We start from the raw sequence: 20,259 nt of genomic DNA on the forward strand, positions 1-20,259 counted from the left end.
TAGGAACTTTAATAACAAAAAATATAAAATTGCAACCTAAATTATCATTAATATTATTTTCATTATTATTAATTTCATGATTATCATTGAAATTGTTATTATCATTATTATTTTCATTATTATTGTTATTATTATCATTATTATCATCATTACCTTTTAACTGAGGAAGCACCATTTCTGCCAGGTGCCCTATTCAGGATTCATGTAATCCCTACCACTTTCATTTCTCTGTGACTGTTTTGTTTTGGACAGTTCTTCACTACAATATTTTTAAAGTCATCTTTATAGTAGCAAGATCACGTAATCTTATCCTTCGTTTATGTAATTGTATTAACCATTTCTGTAAAATCGAAAATTTCGCATTGATATTCAAATGAATTTCAAATTTTAAAAGTTGTAGCTGCACTTTCTAGTACACCGATGTTTCTCTTGAAGTATTCAAGCAGTAGGCATCTGAATGTGCTACGTGACGTTAGAGTGTGTGTCGAGTATGTGTTAGTGTGAGGGTTCTTTCCATTCTACATTTTACATTCTAACACACACATACACTATTCATACACACATACAAAAAAGTAAGCATTCCAAAACCCACATGCACATACACGCACCTACCAACCCCCCCCCCAAATTTAAAAAAAAAAAAATGTTCGAGTGATCCTTGAGGTCACTCCAAAATTAGTGAAAATTAGCATTTTCACTAAAAATGCACTATAATTTCACTCTTTTCTGTTATTCACTCCAACAGTGAAGATTTTCACTCTTCTTTTAAGAGAGTATGCATACGTATGTATACATGCAAGTATACATGCATAGATATACATTTATATATGTATATATGTATATATGTATACGTAAATATAGATATCCATTCTTTCCTTGCTATAAAGCAACACTGCCTGAAAGGCAGTGAAAGTATTAAGTGAAGTATTAAAGTGTCTTTTTAGTAATGATCTTTGATAGCACACACACACACACACACACACACACACAAAATCAAACAATGCATTTTGATAATGTATATATATATATATATATATATATTGATCTATTTATATGTATATTATACATGAGTATATACAATGAGGCGCCACTAACGTTGTGGAGAGGAGCGATCTCTCGCACTACCGTATGTTAAAAAAGAAAGAATAAATACAACGGGACCCTCCACACTGATTTCTTGAAAAATAGTGAATCAATCCAAATACAAATTCAGGGTATGAACATAATTATGTAGTACTGTAACTCATTGCCCACATCTTACAGAAAATCCCATTCGACTTAGATGTCAAGAATATCTTCCCTCCAAGTTATGTCTATTGTATTCACACACACACAAAAAAGCATCGAAGAATCAGACTCATGACATGCTTTACAACTTTCACATTTCTCTGTGACCGCTTAACCAAATTAAATTGGGTTTTCTGCAAAATAGAGTTGAGATGCTGAAGTAGCATTAAGACAGTTTAATCATATTGGGTGTTATCAATCCGAAAATTTGATTCTGTGTGTTTCTTTTTTTTTGGGGGGGGGGGGTGGGGGGGGGGGGGGGGGGCATACTGCAGAGTGCGAGAAACGGTCCCGACCGGGCCGTGTACAGAACCAGTGTAACTCCTTCATTATTCATTATTTATTCATTCATTCATTCTCTCATTATATACATCATCAAATGCTCCTATCTTCTCGCACTGAATAATAGTGAAGGGGCCTTCTCGCACTCTTTCTCTCTCTCTCCCTCTCTCCCTCTCTCTCTCTCCCTCTGTATATATATATATATTTTTTATTATTATTATTATTATTATTATTATTATTATTATCTACGTTTCAGGCACGACAGCATACGCACACGCAAAGCACCTTCATGCAGTTATGCCGAAACATGTTAATGCTCAATGGAGTACACTATTATCTTCGTTTTCTAAATAATACTTCTTGTGGATGTGATGTGGACATGATTTTAATGAGAGAAAAGAATCGTTAAAAAAGGGAATGATGTTTATGATCTGTTGAGTTTTGTTCTTGAAAAGTGTACCTTCTTTTGTCCCGAGTGTAAATATTTGAAAATAAAAAGAACATTTCACCTTTCTTGAGTCCTCACGTAGAATCAAGGGGTGCGACTTTTTGTTTATTTTGTGATGCACGGTCTCAAATATATATGAAGAGTTTGTTTGCGAAAACCTAAAAGTCCATATTTGCCAAATGGAGATATTTGCAATTAAAGGTCAAGAAAAATAAAGAGCATAATAATAAGAAAATTGTTGCTTCTTTTGAGCATAACTTCAAAAAGGTACCTTTATAAATTATGTAGTGACCAATATATCATTTAAAAGGTATTATTTTGTATTTTATGACAAAAACCGCACTTCAAAATCTTCAAAAATGGACTTATCGGTTTTTTGCGAACAAACTCTTCATATATACATGTAATAAAGAACATAGGTTACTTTTCAATTCCTCAAAAGTGAAATTGCAAAATTCATACATTCGATACAGGAATACCGTCCATAGGATGTATCACAAAATTGCCTACGACACAAACGAATGATGATCCGAATAAGGTATCGAAGTTATGCTGATAATTGGTGGATTTATTTTCATCATCAACAATCCCATTAGAATCCTCTCATACTCGTAACTATTACCTGTATAACATTCATCATCGAGTTTAATGATATCTCAAAGCACACAACAACGATGACAAAATAGACGTAGATAAGGAATATTCGTGCAATGATCATTTTTTCTGTATCACGGAGGAACAGTTTATCACATTCATACATGCTATAGCGTATATAAAGCAAGAATAAGTTGTGATGAGTGCTTCCCTCTTTGTCCTATGATTCCACGTTATAGCAGCGTCGGTAACTATAATAGCTAGAAAAGTTCGGCGTATAACACGATACAAGATGGGAAAACATCCAATTGTTTTTCGCTGACTACACTTGAAAATATGAGATATTTCTAGAAACAGTTTTGAGGTTGTGTCGGAGTCGGTGTAACTCGAAAATATTCAGAACGGTATAATAATAATAATTGATATGATTTATATAGCGCCAAATCCACTCTGCAGAGTGCTCTAGGCGCGGAAGGAAGAGAAAGTGAAGGAGATAAAGGACATACAAATATCAAGTACATGTAATGAGTAGTCAAATTGAGGCTTTAAACAAGTGAGTTTTTAGACTGCTTTTAAAGGAGTCTGATGAAGAACAATTTTTTTTTTTTACGGCTGAAGGTAAGTTATTCCATAGGGTGGGAGCAGCATGGCCAAAGGCACGTGTGCCCCATATTGTAGTGAATCTTGGAATTATCAGAGAACCGGGGTTGGATGAGCGTAAAGATCTAGCAGGGATGTAATTATGGAGTAAGTCAATGTTATACTGAGGAGCAGCGCCCTGAATGCAATGAAAAGTCAAAAGTAAAATCTTAAAAATAATGCGATCTTTGACTGGTAACCAATGAAGTGATCTCAAAATAGGGGTGATGTGAGTGTGCTTCTTGGATAGTGTGATGATGCGTGCTGCCGCATTTTGAAGCCTCTGTATCATGGAGAGCTGAGTTTGTGGTAAGTTAAATAAGACAGAGTTTCCAAAATCGAGCCTAGAGGATATCAAGGCATGGACTAATTTTTCGGTAGAAGAGCGGTTCAAATATTTTCTAATGAAGCCGATATTACGAAGTTGGTATCTTACAGATCTACAAATGCTGGAAACTTGATGAGACATAGTCATATTACAATCTAGCATTACACCCAGGTTGCGACAGGTTTGGGACACACTAATTGACATGCCGGAAAAAGAGATGAAATTAATGTCAAGTTTACCTAATTGTGTCTTCGAACCAAACATTAAAAACTCAGATTTATCCGTATTCAATTTCAAAGAATGTGAGTTCAGCCATGAATAAACATCGGTCATTGCATTCTCAAGCTGACTCAAAGCATGTAAGGCATCATCCTGGTTAGGTTTGAAAGACAAATACAATTGAATGTCATCAGCGTATATGTGATAATTAATTTTGTGCTGGCGCAATATCTGTCCCAGGCTAATAAGATAGATGGAAAACAAGGTGGGCCCGCCCACAGAGCTCTGTGGAACACCGCATTTGAGAGGCATAGCATTTGATTTACAGCTGTTGACATACACTGCCTGTGAATGGCATGAAAGGTAAGATTTAAACCATTCGTATGCCTGACCTTTTACACCAAGAGATTGGAGGATGTTTAACAAAATTGCATGATTAACAGTATCGAAGGCGGAGGACAAATCAAGTAAAATCAAAGCAGTGACATTTCCACGATCCATTTCCTGTAGGATGAAGTTCGACACATTGAGGAGAAGGGTTCCTACGCTATGGTAAGGACGATATGCGGTATGCTACATAGAAGCTTTTTGGAGAGGTATAAGACATATCACCTCGTTCGGGTTGATACCGAATATCAACTTGCCATGATATTTCAATTTTTATTGCCATTTGTTCACTACTCGAACTGATACTCTAGATTATAGCTGTCTTGGAAGGTAGATTACTGTTGGTTGTCATCAAGACATTTTGATTGAATATTCACGATGACATTAATGTTTTCTCGGCCTTTGTCGTCTTTATTACAGTGTGAGACCAAACAGAAATTACATCTTAGCTGCAATAACAGCTTGAGAGCCCGACATGAACGGTGAAAAAAAAAAAAGCAATTGACGAGTAGTGACACCTCGTATGTCAAAAGAGCACTAGTTTTGCCTATTGAATTGTCTTTCTGCTATAAGTTTCGACTTTGTGATCAAAGAGGTTGAAAGTCAATATCGGCATATCATAATCGGCGAAAAAAAAATAATTTAAGCTTGACAGTGAAAGCAATCAGGTAAAATCACTCCTTAGAATACCTTTAGGTGTATATCTTTCCGCTACTTGTCAATTTGGTTTTCAATATTTTTTTCTTCATGCTGGCTGGTCGAATTCATTCTTCCGATTGTTCGGGTTCGACCTCGACCTCGACTTCGGCTTCGGCTTCGGCTTCTTCCTCTTCTACGTCATCCCTGCGTCGGCGACGACGGGTTTTGTTCGTGTCCTCGCCTTCCTCTTCCCCAACATCCCTGCGTCTGCGGCGTCGCTTGCCATTGACATCGCGTCGACGACGCACTTCGACCTTATTCATGAAAATATTCATGTTCATATTTAAATGTCACAGTCGTCATACCACCGAGTTACTTAGTGGAGAGTTCCATGCGACCTACAGGAACTGTTGTGCAATATACAACTTAGAAGCTATTGTCAACAATGGAGAAGATGCAAGCATGACTACTGTATTTGACCCCGCTTTACAAGGTGCTTTTTTTTTTACCGTAAGATATTGTCAACAAAACTCAACCGTCTTTGTTGTTGGTTTTTTTTTTTTGGCCTAGAGAAGAAAAAAATATTATTTCGTGCCACCGTCGAAATCAACAACCGGCTAAAAACATCGTCTCATAACTGCAATAAAATCGCTTTTCTAGAGTTTACGGAAAATACAAAAATTCCATGAAATGGACTGACGACAACTTTCAAATTACAATATCGACAGGGACTTTTACAAAAAGTAAAGAGATGATGTTTTTTTAGATTGACAAGTGTTATTTCTTTCCAGAATGATTATAGTTAGACTTACTGGTAAGGCGTCCAAAGCTTGTATGTAGTAGAGTCCATTTGCTGCAAAGCATAAAACATAAAGACAAAAACTGTCATTACAGCTTGGGACTTTGTCATTTTTTCGTTTGATTTTTGTTGTTGTCTGATTTTACAAGCTATGCTCAGTGACATCTGACAGTGTATATTTTCTATTTTTACTTCCATTTATTTTGGAAAAGAGAGATATCGGAACGTTATACTCGTTCGAATCCGGACTCGGAATCAAGAAAAAAGAAACAGACGGAAAATATTTCGAGTTCCTTTATTGGATCACATTGAATTGAGTTTTTTCATGGATGTCATCATTTTACTGTCAAGGAATCTGTCTTGTTTATAGTGGCTACACTGTTCACTATCCTTTGAAAATTTCTACACATTTTGTAATAAAGGATTATGGTGTTATATATTAATTCCTTGTTGTGAAAACAAGAACATGATTAAGAAATAACATGAACATTTTGATTAAAAAAAAATTTCTTGCGTTGGTCAATGTTGGTGTAGTGTCGAAAGCCAATAGCGTGTAGCGTGGACTTGGTGACTTTGTAACGATAGAATTTGCCATATCTCGTATGTCTTGATATTCTCGTTCATCATCAAAACGGTTTGATTTCAAGCTGGGCAATGCAGAGGATATTATATACCTCATTTCTAGAATCATCTCATCTGATTGGTTAAATAACTGTGCCCTGTTTTTGAGTTACTGTGACCGGGGCCCGGGCACAGTTAGTAAATAGGTTTGGAGACAGTCGCGACCCCATACACATAGATCGCTCATATTTACGCACCAATGATACGACCGCCGCACATTCAATCAGCGTGCTGTAAAAGAGACTAGCGGACTGGTTTGGAGACAGTCGCAACCCCGTTACGGTATCGGTAGTACACGTACACTGTACACATAGATGATCACTGTACGCACCAATGATACGACCGCCGCGCTGTCGATCAGCATTGATTACGAGTGCTGTAAAAGAGACTAGAATCTATATTTTCGGTATCCATATTTCGGAATCTATATTTTCGGGATATAAAACAAATAATGACTGCTTGATATTCGGGGTACAGTTAAAATTATGTAGGCCCTCGGTGATGTGAAAACCAAAACCATGCCCTCAGCTTCGCTTCGGGCATAGTTACGGTTTTCACATCACCTTGGGCCCATAATTTTAACTGTGCCCCTCATAGCAGTCATTATTTATATAATGTTTGTCTGATAACGCTTCCCAGTTCGTCAGTATCAGTATACATGTTCCCTATTCAACAAAGAAAAAGTGCAAGAGAACGTTATTCAAATGATTTCTTACCTAGTCCAGTGTTGGGGCAATAGTAGCTATAATCGTAGCAGCAGTCGTTGAACCGCTCACACGCCGCATCGCAGTAACAATCTGATGAACGGCAGTCACTTCCGACACAGTTACATCCAAAGCCGTAACAACTTCCGTCGTAAGGTATTGGTTCTGTGACGTATGTTGGTGCTAGATGAATATTCGGACGGAGTAGAAATATCGGTACTAATGACAGAGGACAATGCCTACGTATACCAAAAGCCACGTAGATAATGCTCCGTTGATATTATATATATATGTGACCCTGCACCTCAAAACAAACAAAAAGTCGCCAGTCATGAATTTTAAGTTAAGACCATATTCTGAAAAAGCAAACTTTAAGCTTTAAAATGATGTATAACTCAAAACAAATGGACTCTCCTAACCTATCTTAATATTGGAAAGAAAGCACAAACTCAGGAAAAGTGTGAACTGAGAAAAGAGGCTCTGAAGTACAGTGTCTGTTCAAGCGCTTAATCTTTACCATACCGTGCTAGCTGTGTGATGAATGGGACAAAAAACAGGAAGTAAACCACCAGAGTAACAACAATGAAGGGATTATCAGATTAAACTGAAATTAGGCATGCCTCATTAACACATTCTTTCCATAATTAATGCCAACCTTCAAAGCAGTAGCACTATCATTTCAGAAGTTATTAGAGTTGAAAGTGAAGAGTGTGGACAAGGTTTTTCAGAAATGAAAAAGGGACTCTAAAGACACACCTAATCACACTATTCTACCAAAAATGTTCGAGATAAACTGCTAAAAAAAACACACACTTTCCTGCCCGTTTTATGATGCCAAATTTTAGCATGATGTAAAAGAAGACCCGCTCTTTCAGAAAATATGAAAAAGTCAAGTTCGGCTAGGTTGACCCATTTCACTTATTTTCAGTCCTCACGCAAAATCAGTGTGTGCGACTTTATGTTCGTTTTGAGGTGCACGGTCACATATATATATATATATATATATATATATATATATATATTTGTATACTTCATATAGATACCTCTCAACTGATTGGTTAAAAGTGGAGTCATGAAAATAGCTGTGCCCCATTTTTGATCAAAATAACGTCATGATTTACTGTGCCCGGGGCATAGAATGAAGTGTGCCTGTAAATAGGCTTGGAAACAGTCGCAACCCCGTACAAATAGATCACTCATAATATGCACCAATGATACGACCGCCGCGCTGTCGATCAGCGTTGACTACGAGTGCTGTAAAAAAGACTAGAATCTATATTTTCGGTATATAAAACAAGTAATGACAGCTTGATATTCGGGGCACAGCTAAAATTATGTAGGCCCCCGGTGATGTGAAAACCATAACTATGCCCTCAGCTTCGCTTCGGGCATAGTTATGGTTTTCACATCACATTGGGCCCATTTTAACTGTGCTCCGTAAAGCAGTCATTATTTGTATACTGTAACTTAGGAACTTGGGCACTATTAAAAAGTGTATGTCCTGTTTTTATTACAAAGTACTGATAATTTGGACTCTACGCCACGTACGTATTTTCATTACACCTACCCAAACTTTTATGTGGGAGAAGAAAGATTATACAAATACGAGGAGTTTAAGGTGTTAATTTTCTTCAATTTGTATCCCTCTACAATAAAATTTGTAAGACCGAATCCGCTGACCTGTATTTTTACAAACATGTCGGGTTAATGAAGAACTGGACTCTGTAATTTATTAAACTTGTTAAATTACAGATCAGCAGTTGAGATCTTGCATCTTTATTTCCTTTTGTAGAGAGAGACAAATTGAAGAAAATTGACACCTCAACCTTCACCTCTCTGATAAATGATATTATTCTCTTGCTTTTACGAGTAGTTAAACTTGTAATGACTGTAATGGTTAACGTTCTCACGATTGTTTGGTACACAAAAGACAGGGACACTTACAGCAATAGTAATGTTCATCACTGTTATCGGAACAGTCATTGATTCCATCACATTCCCAGTTGCCTGGTATACATTGTCCGTTGTTACAAATGAAGTCTCCGTAATTACAGGAAGAGGCTAAAAAAAAGAGGGAACAAGAGAAAAGAAACATTTTGATGTGTACTAATACCCATGTGTCTTCTTAACTTATGTTTCCTTTAGAAGGAGATCTGACTGTAATGAATATACAATAGGACATGTACCGAATAATTACCCACAAAATTATAAGATCTCGGGCAGAGCGTATTAGATATGTGGCATAAAATTATGTTTGATGTTAATATTTCTCATTATTATAGAATGTAAAAAAGCACTCGGACAAAAATTGGAAGGAATCGAGTGGCGGCCAATGTTACATTAATGAAATAATTTTACCTGGGGTAGATGCGTAATAATCGTCACCTGGAGAAAGAAAAGAGCACAAAGCAGCATCTCAAAAACTGGTTGCATGTTCTTCAGAATGAAATGTCTCTTCTAATTAAAGTGTTGTAGTTTATATACCCTACCTATATGATAATTCGATAGAACAACATGTCTTGTTTTCTTTCAGGATCAAAATAATTGAGATACTATAACTCTCATACCATTTATGATAGTTTTATCGCTGTTTAATATTAGTTTGAACTGTACATGATTACAATAGTTTTGCAATATTAAAAATATTAAACAGAAATTACATGTACACGTATGTCCAAAAACTCTCTTCGACCACTATGTATTGTATTGTATGTGTATCTATTTCGTTTCCAACAAATAATATTGTTTACAACATTTGAAAAAAAAAGCAATGCTTCAATGTAACAAAAATGAATTACCGCATCCATATTCGTCACTGTAATCGGCGCAATCATTCCATCCGTCGCATCTCCACGAATATGGCATACACTGCCCATCGGAGCACTGGAATGAATTGCCGCCGCAGTAGACTGTGTCGAGGATTGACAGCATGAGAATACTTAGAGACTACAATAAACTGATCTGCATTAACCAACATTTCCGCTTCAATTTAAAGTTTGCTATTAAAAACACCAGAAGTCGCATTATGCCTATGATATCAAAGAGATGTTATGAAGAGACTAAACATTAAAAGAAGAAGTTTCATGAGTGCAGCATCCCACAATCTTGTCCGTGCCAATGACGAAAAAAAAATTGGGATCAACTTTACCAAATCGCCAACCTGCAGGATGGGCACAAGAAAAACAAAACACACACACACACACACACACACACACACACACACAACTCCGGCAATAACAACGCACAATGAAATAAACTTTTCATTAAAGTCACTACACTCTTTTGGAAGCATACATGTAGCTCATATAGACCTATTATTCCATGTCATTACGATACTTGATGTCCTCAATGATTTTTTTTTTAAAGCTCGAATTCTGATTAGAGTGTTTAAAAGTAACACCATAATTATACTAACAGTTGTGAACAGATCTTGAAGTGACATAATGCCTTGCACTTTGAACAAACGGGAAACCATGAATTTCTCAGCCACTCAGTTTTCAAAAGCAATAAATATATTCATCGTAATCCTTTTAACATAAAAAATTCCCATCGAAGTTTAGTAATCCCTTAAAATGAAACTGATTATTGAAGTGCTTTTTAAAAAACGCGGATGTTTGAAGAGATTTTGTTTCAATGAAAAATTGTCTTTTTCGGTGTATTCAAAGTAGGGTAAAAGTATTTTTACAGTATGTTATTTTCTGTATAACAATTGCATTGCACTGCTTTATTTCATTGGAAACTAGAAAATATTGCATTCAACTTTGACTGTGCAATATTCCCTGGTATCCCATTCATTGCAATCCAAGTCAATATATTATAATTATAGAGTAACCTGAGAATAGCATGATCTAAACACCGTTATACTTATCGTTTAAAAAAAAAGTATTTTAAAAATGTAAAAATTAGTAACAGACAAATGTATCATACACGCAGGAGATTTTTATTTATCATGAATAAATGCTTAAAATTAGAGTAAATGCCATGAAAGCTTCTAAATTCATACCTGGTGTTGAGTATCCCCCTGTACAAATGATGAACAATTACAAAACACAAAGTAATCGATATTTGATGTTTGAACACAGATAGTCATCAGCTGACTGTTATCGTTTCGTTAATAGACGTATGTACATACAAACAGGAAAAGTCAAGCCGATGTTGTCTTTAACTTGCGTTCAAAGACATATTAAGTACGCTTTAAACATGTTATGGCATTCAACGGTTACCATCGTCTACACCTCAATCATCACATTATAAAATTATCAATGCAATGAAACACCTCCATGATTGCAATCAGGGTACCAAATATAAAAATGACACAACATGCATGGCATGTAACCAACAACCTACCTGTATCGCTACTCTAACGACATTGCCGAATTGTTCCCTTAATTTCAAAGTAGATTATGAAATTATTAAACTCTTTTAAAACATATTTCTTTTTCTGGGGATAATAGGAAGCAATCGTAGAAGCTGTTCAGTGCCTATGATAGCTTTCGTAGGCAATGAATCGACAATGCAGATCCAATGCAATCGCATGTTATGTTCAAGAACACCTCATACTTGCAATAAAACAGCTAGAAAAAAATATATCTATAGTTTATTTAAATAAGGACCTGCATGGATGTCATTCGTATGTACATTGAAACAGTACGGCAACGTTGAATTTCAGTTTCGAGTGTCTGTTGGTCCTAACGAATGAGAGGGAGACAATACAATTTTGGTCTTGACAAGCTTTCGGGGAAGAAAAAGAAAGAAAGACAGAAGGAAAGAAACCCTTTGTTAGAAAGTGGAGAAATTGACATCATGGGTGCCACTTCATTCAAAAATTGTTCAGTTACCATTGAAGATTAAAATGGAAAGATGTAATTGCCTTTCAGAGTGGAACACTGTGCCATGGTGAATAAGACTCTTGACAATTAATTCCAAAAGTCAAATCTCGTTAGTGTCTGCAGCCTTGAACAAAACGTTTTGTTTATTAACATGGATGGGTATCTGGAAACACTAGTGAAAATGATAATTGGCTACATTGCAGGATAAAGAAGACTATTTTACACATATGTTTTATACATCACTAGTCTTGTGCAACGTTCTGAAATTCTAGTATCATTCTTAGAAATCTTCTTTAGATGCATCGAGGTCTGAAAAAAAAAAATATAGTGTTACCTATAAGAGGGTCGGGACATATAACAAGTCTCAACGTGGGAGAACAATATTTTTCTCAATCAGGCAGGTAAATACAAGAATTGAAAGAAGTAACGGGGACGGTTATGATGGCTAGCTTACCACAGTTGTTTTCGTCGCCACCATCGGAACAGTCAACGATTCCATCACATTCCCAGGAGTCTGGTATGCACTGACCGTCGTTACATGGATAGTCCCATGAATTACAATAGCCTGGTCATAACATTAAATCATAAACTCAAATTAACTTTTCGGGTGGGCATTTTCCGAGGGAAAGTCATGCGTAATGTAATTTTTGACATACTCCCTCATTACGACAGCCGCAACCGAAAGAATATTGCATTGTGTACTAGCTAGACTAAGCTTTTTTTGTTTGTGTGTGTTATTTTACATAAGTCATTTTTATAGCTTTTCTATAATTTTACACTGTGACGAGAAAAAAAAATAAACACATTCTGAACATTCAGAAAAGAGTTTTGAAGGTCAATTTGTTCCCTCCATTTTTAGTGTCTTCCATTCTATCTTCGTATCGTTGTACCTTGGTTTTCGTTTTATATCTCATTGGTTTTTATGCCGACCAATAGGACCAATACTTGCACTGATACACAATAGATCATTTTCTGTTATCTCATTCATCAAAATCCACACTAAAGAACATACATGTAAATGTGATATAGCATGATATAACACAATATAACGTATACCACAAGTGATGTAACGTGTATCTGCATACCTGATGTTGCGTATCCCCCCGTACAGAGGATGAAAATTGAATGACGAAATACATTAATCAGTACAAGGTGTTGAAACACAGATAACCATTGGCTGATTGTCATTTGTCATTAAATTACAACTTACAGACATGTGTAGGCCTATACAAACAGGGAATGAGAAACATTCATTTTCCTAAGCTTCCGTTCCAGTTCTCACTTAAAGGACAAGTCCACCTTCATACACATTAGGATTGAGAGAATCCAGCAATATTAGTAGAACACGTCAGTGAAAGTTTGAGGAAAATCGGACAATCCGTTAAAAAGTTATGAATATTTTAAGTATCTGCGAAGTCACTGCTGGATGACAAGACTACTACAGTGTATGATGTCACATGCGTACAACTATATAAGGAAAATAAAAAGAGAATTCACAAAACTTCACTTTTTGAATAAAGTGCACATTTCTTCGACTTGCTATTGACGTATGTTAAGGGTAATATTATTCCCCCTGCCTTCTGAAAGAGAGAAGTCGAGTGTTCTTTTGTTATGCGAGAAAAATGGAAATATGTTGAATTTTCTTTATTCTCTCTTTATATCGTTGTACTCTTACTTAGTCTTTTCATCCAACCGTGACTGGGCAGAAACTTCAAAAATTCATAACTTTTGAACGGATTGTCCGATTTTCCTCAAACTCTCACTGATGTGTTCTACTAATATTGCTGCATTCACTCAACCCACATGTCTATGAAGGTGAACTTGTCCTTTAAAATGTACAAAGTATCAATGATGATAATAATTCAAAAAACACATGGAAAAGAAGTATCAATCTTGAAAAGCTCTTCGTTTCAAAGCAGTATCTTAAATGGATGGGTAAAGTATTGGTTGAGGTAAGGATTGTGCTTTTAACTTTTTGCAAGATACCAAGAAACCGGTTATGACATAGTACAGAGCTTATACCTTTAAATCTTTGATGAAAATCGCATAAGTAGTGGCTGAGATATAAACAAAAACAAAAAACAAAGTGAAGCAAAGCGATCGTAATAAAACTCGGGTCCGACCTTTTTATTAGGATTGTTCTGTTTTGGATTTCTCAGCCATGTCAAAAACCAATTTTCATCAAATAAATGTTGATTTCCTCTTGGAATTACATGCTCTTTCACATTCATTATGGTTTTCTAATCATCTCACCAGGAAATGCTGGGGAGTGGTGACATTACGCGTCACTCTCATTTTAGTTATTGGCATATAGCATTATTTGACAAAATCGCTTCTTGATATAAACATATTAACTCAATTTTTATAGGGGCGAAAAATATGCTAGAAGTGCCTCACAAACATTAAACTGTGCCGTCCTCAATCCATTTTCCTTGTTTCCCTCCAATAACGAAACATATTACAAAGATAACATCGTGACTAAATAAACATAGGAGATAATTCAAATCAGAGATAAACATTTAGAACACTCCAAAATAACGATAAGATGCAATCAGCGATTGCCATTATTTCCCAGGCTCTTATGATAATCAGAGTCAGAAAATGATTATAGTGGTATTAGATGTAACACATATTACATAATATGCTTTTATCTCATCTTTCGTAATGTATATCCCTAGGTATGATTTATCCCGAGTCGTGGAGTTCCTTTAAGCGGGGTTCCCACTATCGTGCGATCCATTACGAACGCCACGATTAGACATTCGTAAGTGATCGTGGAAAATTTGTTGAACTCGTCTGAAATTTCACGTTTGGATACGAGGTTATGCGAGTCAATACGTGTTGGTACGCTTGGATGCGATATGGTCACGATTGGTCTATTTCAAGCGATACGATCTGTCACGATCTGGTCTGCCGTTCAAATACGATCTGACAGGCCTGTCCTTAATGAGTTCACGATTGGTACCGATCTAACATGACCATTACGATCAGGATCCCCAATCTGGTACGTGCAGCAACGTACTGATACGTTCGAATACGAATATCGCGAACCAATACGGGCTGCTGAGATAAGATATGATATATTTTACGATCGGGATCAGAAGTGACCCCCATTTAAGGCGCGATTGGACCCGAATGGGAATATTATAGTCTGGCTGACGATGGATTTCATTGTTTCCCTTAAATTATGCAGAGTGATTAGGCCTATTAATTTTATCCACAACCATTGATGATGGCAAGGCTTGACAGGTTGACGATGATGACAACGTAACCTTTGCAGTATTGCTAATGACGATTATGTTATCAGAGAGAAAGCAGCACCTAGGCCAGCCATAACCTCAGTTATTCCCTCGTCTGATATTAAACGTAAAGAAATTAATAGATTATTAAATCGACATGCTCACCCTCCCCCTAACAAAAAAGAATGAAACAACGAACCCAAATACATAAGATCAGATGATTGCCCCTCTTCCCCAGAAAAAAAAACCAGCAAGACAAAATGACCTTTCTCTCCAATACATGAAGAAAATAATTACATAATGAAATGAGCGCTAAGAAAGAGGATGGGATCGTTTTGAATGTTATGTAACATAGTATTATGTGATAAATACGCTCGATATAAGAAAGTTTTCCGAATGGATAGTGTTGCTTATGTGTTCGATTTCATATTCGCAAAGTGTATGTATCATATGCCTTTTTATTTCAAAATGTAGTTATCTCATGGGTTATTCAAAGTTTGGTTTATTCGGCTTGATTTAGTGTTTTACTTAACAATGTTTAACATAACTGATACACACACATAACAGAAAAGTGACTCCCTAATCAAAATGATGTCACTTTTTAACAAAAAAGGAGGTTTTACGCAAAATTATTTCGCAGGGGTATATTGCTACACTTATTGAATAACTAACTGTGAAAAATAATAAGAGTGATCTTCATTGTCATAATCATACGAGTGATCTCACATCCACGACAATGGTCACTTTTACATCTGCAGTAATAATGAGAGTTGAAAATAACCATTTTCCTCTAAAATTATGCTCTACCAAACGTACAAAAAAAGACATTGAAAAGTGTCAAAATAGATGTAATGGGGTCAAACGACGGCTGATGAAACAACTCTTAATTACTATGCACAATACACAAACAGCAGGATACTCACCCCCCCCCCCAAAAAAAAAACAAAAAACAAAAAACAACAACACTATGTAATATACTTTTAAAAAATAACCATTTGCCTTTGATATGTACCCATTCAAGCACGATTCATTAAATTATTCTCATCTTTGTACTGACGTTAGTCAATACGTGCAGACATACAATTGCCAGTTTATTTTTGCTCATTTTTTGTTTTCGTAACAAAAGTTATCCCATATTCTATTATCCTGTGTCTGCATAATGGTAATAGCAACCCATTAGTTCTAATAAAAACATCATTAACATAATGTATGAAAACATCTAAAAATCTGTAATACAACTTTCATTTTTATGAAATCATTTAAAAAAAAGATTTTGATAATGTACCTTAAAAATTACGACAATTAAACCCCACACTGTCATACAATTTACCGTTTGGAAATAATAATCTAAAGATGCAGGCTACCACCTATCAGAATACAAAATAAATCAATTTATGAGTAAAATAAGGGCAAATGGGCAAAAAATAATAATAATGATAAGCGGAAGTAAAGTGAAAAAGTCGATCCCGATCAACACGATTAAGAAGCACGATTAGAAGAGATTTGCTGCGTTTGGATACGATCCTAGACGATCTGATGCGACGATCACGATCAAAAACTAATCGTGATAATCGTAGAAAATTTTTGAACCGTCCAAAATTTTCTTACGATTAACGCGATTACCACGATTGACCTTAAGATCTGATACAATCTGATAAGATCATCCCGCTTGCTGCACGATTAAGACCACGATTTCTATCGTGGCGCCAATCGTGATAGTGGGAACCCCGCTTTAGCGGGGTTCCTACTATCCATGGGCGTAAATCCCGGGGGGATGGGGGGATATATCCCCCCTGAAATGGAGGAGGGGGGGGGGATGGCCTGTACAATCATCCCCCCCTGAAATTTGAGGGAAAAAATGGAGGAAGCAGAAATGTGATTGTATCAATTTTGGCATATTGCATGACGTCCGTACGCCCGCCTCCAGAGAGGTTACAGAGCTGAACAGTCTTGTAGGATAATGTATATATAATTTTCTCAAGCGCTAGCTCGCTTCGCTCGCTCGCAAAGACAGTAATACCGACATAAGGTATGGCCCAGACGTTGACAACGTCAAATAGTATAAGCCTACATGTAAACATGTAAGTCCAAAGTTTCACCAAAAGTGTGCACCAGATCGCTTATTTTCAGGTCTGAAAATGCAAGATCTTCCTCGTCTGAGAGGGGGGGGGGGGTATCCCCCCTCCCACATCCACCATCATTAAAACAGAACGATGCCCCTGGGATGATTGCTTTATTGACTTAAATCAAGAAAATAGAAAAATACAATACCTACAGGAAGATAATACCGGTACGTTTTTACATACAAAGAAATGGAGATCCATATTACCATATTATTGAATATATTTGGGCATTATTCATTGCTATGCTACGTTTTTAAAGGGGGTAGGGGGTCAAAATCACCTGTCAGTCAAGAAGAAAGAAAACAAAAATTCTTCGTTCTTTCAAGGTCTGATTTTCCGCCAAAAGACGGCTGACAAGCAAAAGAAAAAACAAAACAAAACAAAAACCCCAAACAATCAAAAACAAAAACAAAAAGTCTTTATATCTTTGCTGCCACTTCCCTCATACTTTATATTTAAGACAAAAGAGTGGTACATTCGATCCCTGTTAAGTGTGTGTGTGTGAGGGGGGGGGGGGGGGGCGCCAAGCTCCCCCCCCCCCCCACATCCGCCGGTAAAAAAAAAGAATAAAAAACTTACCAAAATGGTAATTCAAGGGTTAGTAAACTGCTTTTGAAATCGACATGAAAGGGGGATCAAGAAATAAAATATTTTTCTAAGATTTCTTTTAACCATAATTAAAGAGGTATATAGCGTGAAACATTGTTCAAAAAGTCCGGAGCCGACAAAATATTGCGATTCAGCGTGATTCCTCGTTGGCATTCTGAATATAAGCAGGATGTGCGCAGTGTACTCAGAACATCCGAACGGCAAAAAGAGTTGCTGCAATGTTGCGCAATGTGATGTATATAGAATGTACACCTTTGTACCTTACGCTTCGTTATATCAAAGCTAGATCATTAATGATTTTGTTTTTGCAGTATTGCTTTACATACTATGCCTTGCATTGCCAATAATAAGACTTGACCTGGGCTATTTCCTAACTTTTTCATGTATATAAAACACACACACACACAAACAGAAACAATAATATTAGAGGATGTTCTACAGTGCAGATTTTGGATATCCTTCCCCCATTTGGTCACTTCGACGCCCCCTCGCTGGTCATACCTCCCCAAATCATGAACATAAAGCGACACCCTTGACTACCAGTGGCTAATCCGCCCCCCACTTAATTTCCAAAGCGAAAAAATATAGCTACAAAAGGCAGTTTTTGGACTGCAAAATGTCAAATTTTTCAAGCTCGCTCGCTCCGCTCGATCGCATTTAATCGCTATGCCATTCTCCTGATGTCGCTGCCAGTAATTGCCAGTAGTTGCGCCCGGTGCGTTCCCTTATTCCAAAGTATAGCTACAAACGGCAGTTTTGAGACTGGAAAATGTCAAAATTTTCAAGCTCACTCGCTGCGCTCGCTCGCATATAATCGTTATGTCATTCTCCTGATGTTGCTGCCAGTAACTGCCAGTAGTTGCACCAGGTGCGCCCCCCCCCCTTAATTTTCAAAGCGAAAATATATAGCTACAACCGGCAGTTTGGAGGCTGTAAAATGTCAAAATTTTCAAGCTCGTTCGCTTGGCTCGCTCGCATTTAATCGTTATGCCATTCTACTAGGATGTTGCTGCCAGTAATTGCCAGCAGTTGCGCCCCGTGCGCCCCCTTAATTTCCAAAGCGAAAAAATATAGCTACAACCGGCAGTCTTGGGACCGTAAAATGTCAAAATTTTCAAGCTCGCTCGCTCACATATAATCGTTATGTCATACTCCTAATGTCGCTGCCAGTAATTGCCATCAGTTGCGTCCGGTGCGCCCCCCCCCCCTAATTTCCAAAGCGAAAAAATATAGCTACACAAACGGCAGTTTTGGGACAGTAAAATGTCAAAATTTTGAAGCTCGCTCGCATTTAATCGTTATGCCATTCTCCTGATGTTAATGCCAGTAATTGTCAGCAGCAGTTGCGCCCGGTGCGCCCCCCCCCCCTTCATTTCCAAAGCGAAAAAATATAGCTACAAACGGCAGTTTTGGAATTGTAAAATTTCAAAATTTTCAAGCTCGCTCGCTTCGCTTGCTCGCATTTAATCGTTATGCCGTTCTACTATAGGATGTTGCTGCCAGTAATTGCCAGCAGTCGCGCCCGGTGCGCCCCCTTATTTTCCAAAGCGAAAAAATATAGCTACAACCGGCAGTTTTGGGACTTTAAAATGTCAAATTTTCAAGCTCGCTCGCTTCGCTCGCTCGCATACAATCGTTATGTCATACTTCTGATGTCGCTGCCAGTAATTTCCAGCAGTTGCGTCCGGTGCGCCCCCTTAATTTCCAAAGCGAAAAAATATAGCTACAAACGGCAGTTTGGGGACTGTAAAATGTCAAAATTTTCAAGTTCGCTCGCTCCGCTCGCTCGCATTTAATTGTTTTGCAATTCTCCTGATGTTGCTGCCAGTAATTTGTCGTTTCACACCGTCATTCCATAGGAGAAAAAATGACTGCGCAGTGGAATGTATAACATGCACATTCCGTTATGTATTGCAGTCCCCATTACAGTTTCCAGACTGACAGCACACGCACATACGCGCACACACACATACACACGCACGCACGCACAAGCATGCATGCACACCCTCAAAATTACTCTTCCCCCCATGTCTTGACCAACCCGCCACGGTACGCCACTGGCTGCACCCGTCCGGTTATGGGCTTGTAATCGTGGTGATGTTGACTATCGCCGATCATCCCCCCCCCCCCCCCCCACACTCCTCAGCACGGATTTACACCGTTGCTACTATCACGATCGGCGCTACGATTGAAATCGTGGTATGAATAGTAAAGCAATCATGGTGATCTTATCAGATCCTTTGACTATTAGATTGTATCAGATCTTGAGGTCAATCGTGGAAATCGCGTTAATCGTAGAAAAATTTTGGACGATTCAAAAATTTTGTACGAATGACACGATTAATTTTTGATCGTGATCATCGCATCAGATTTTCTTGGATTGTATCAAAACGCAGAAAATCGTATCTAATTGTGCCTCTTAATCGTGTTGATCGGGATCGACTTTTTTCACTTTCCTTCTGCAAATTTTGTACATTTGCTTATTTTACTCGCTAATAGTATATATTTTGTA

The 20,259-nt window shown here is 37.3% G+C and overlaps 1 protein-coding gene and 1 long non-coding RNA gene across 2 annotated transcripts in view; both read right to left on the reverse strand.

The window, feature by feature from the left end:
- Nucleotides 1-4,890: 4,890 nt before the first annotated feature.
- LOC139736241 (uncharacterized) lies at nt 4,891-7,096 on the reverse strand. Its single transcript, XR_011711244.1, has 3 exons — nt 6,960-7,096; nt 5,636-5,676; nt 4,891-5,137 (listed from the first exon to the last, which is right to left on the reverse strand). It is a non-coding gene; the product is annotated as an uncharacterized lncRNA (long non-coding RNA).
- A 1,757-nt stretch (nt 7,097-8,853) lies between these two features.
- Nucleotides 8,854-20,259, reverse strand: part of LOC139736249 (MAM and LDL-receptor class A domain-containing protein 2-like) — a 182,721-nt gene continuing 171,315 nt past the window's right edge. Inside the window, exons 39-43 of the mRNA XM_071646980.1 lie at nt 12,231-12,341; nt 10,951-10,968; nt 9,746-9,856; nt 9,306-9,332; nt 8,854-9,008 (exon numbers count right to left, since the gene is read on the reverse strand). Of these exons, the coding sequence (XP_071503081.1) occupies nt 8,854-9,008; nt 9,306-9,332; nt 9,746-9,856; nt 10,951-10,968; nt 12,231-12,341 (422 nt within the window). The remainder of the gene's footprint in view (nt 9,009-9,305; nt 9,333-9,745; nt 9,857-10,950; nt 10,969-12,230; nt 12,342-20,259) is intronic.

Source organism: Diadema antillarum, unplaced genomic scaffold (assembly GCF_040938485.1).
Source record: "Diadema antillarum isolate AM-2024a unplaced genomic scaffold, OU_Dant_1.0 seq00000634_RagTag, whole genome shotgun sequence".
NCBI classification, from domain to species: domain Eukaryota; kingdom Metazoa; phylum Echinodermata; class Echinoidea; order Diadematoida; family Diadematidae; genus Diadema; species Diadema antillarum.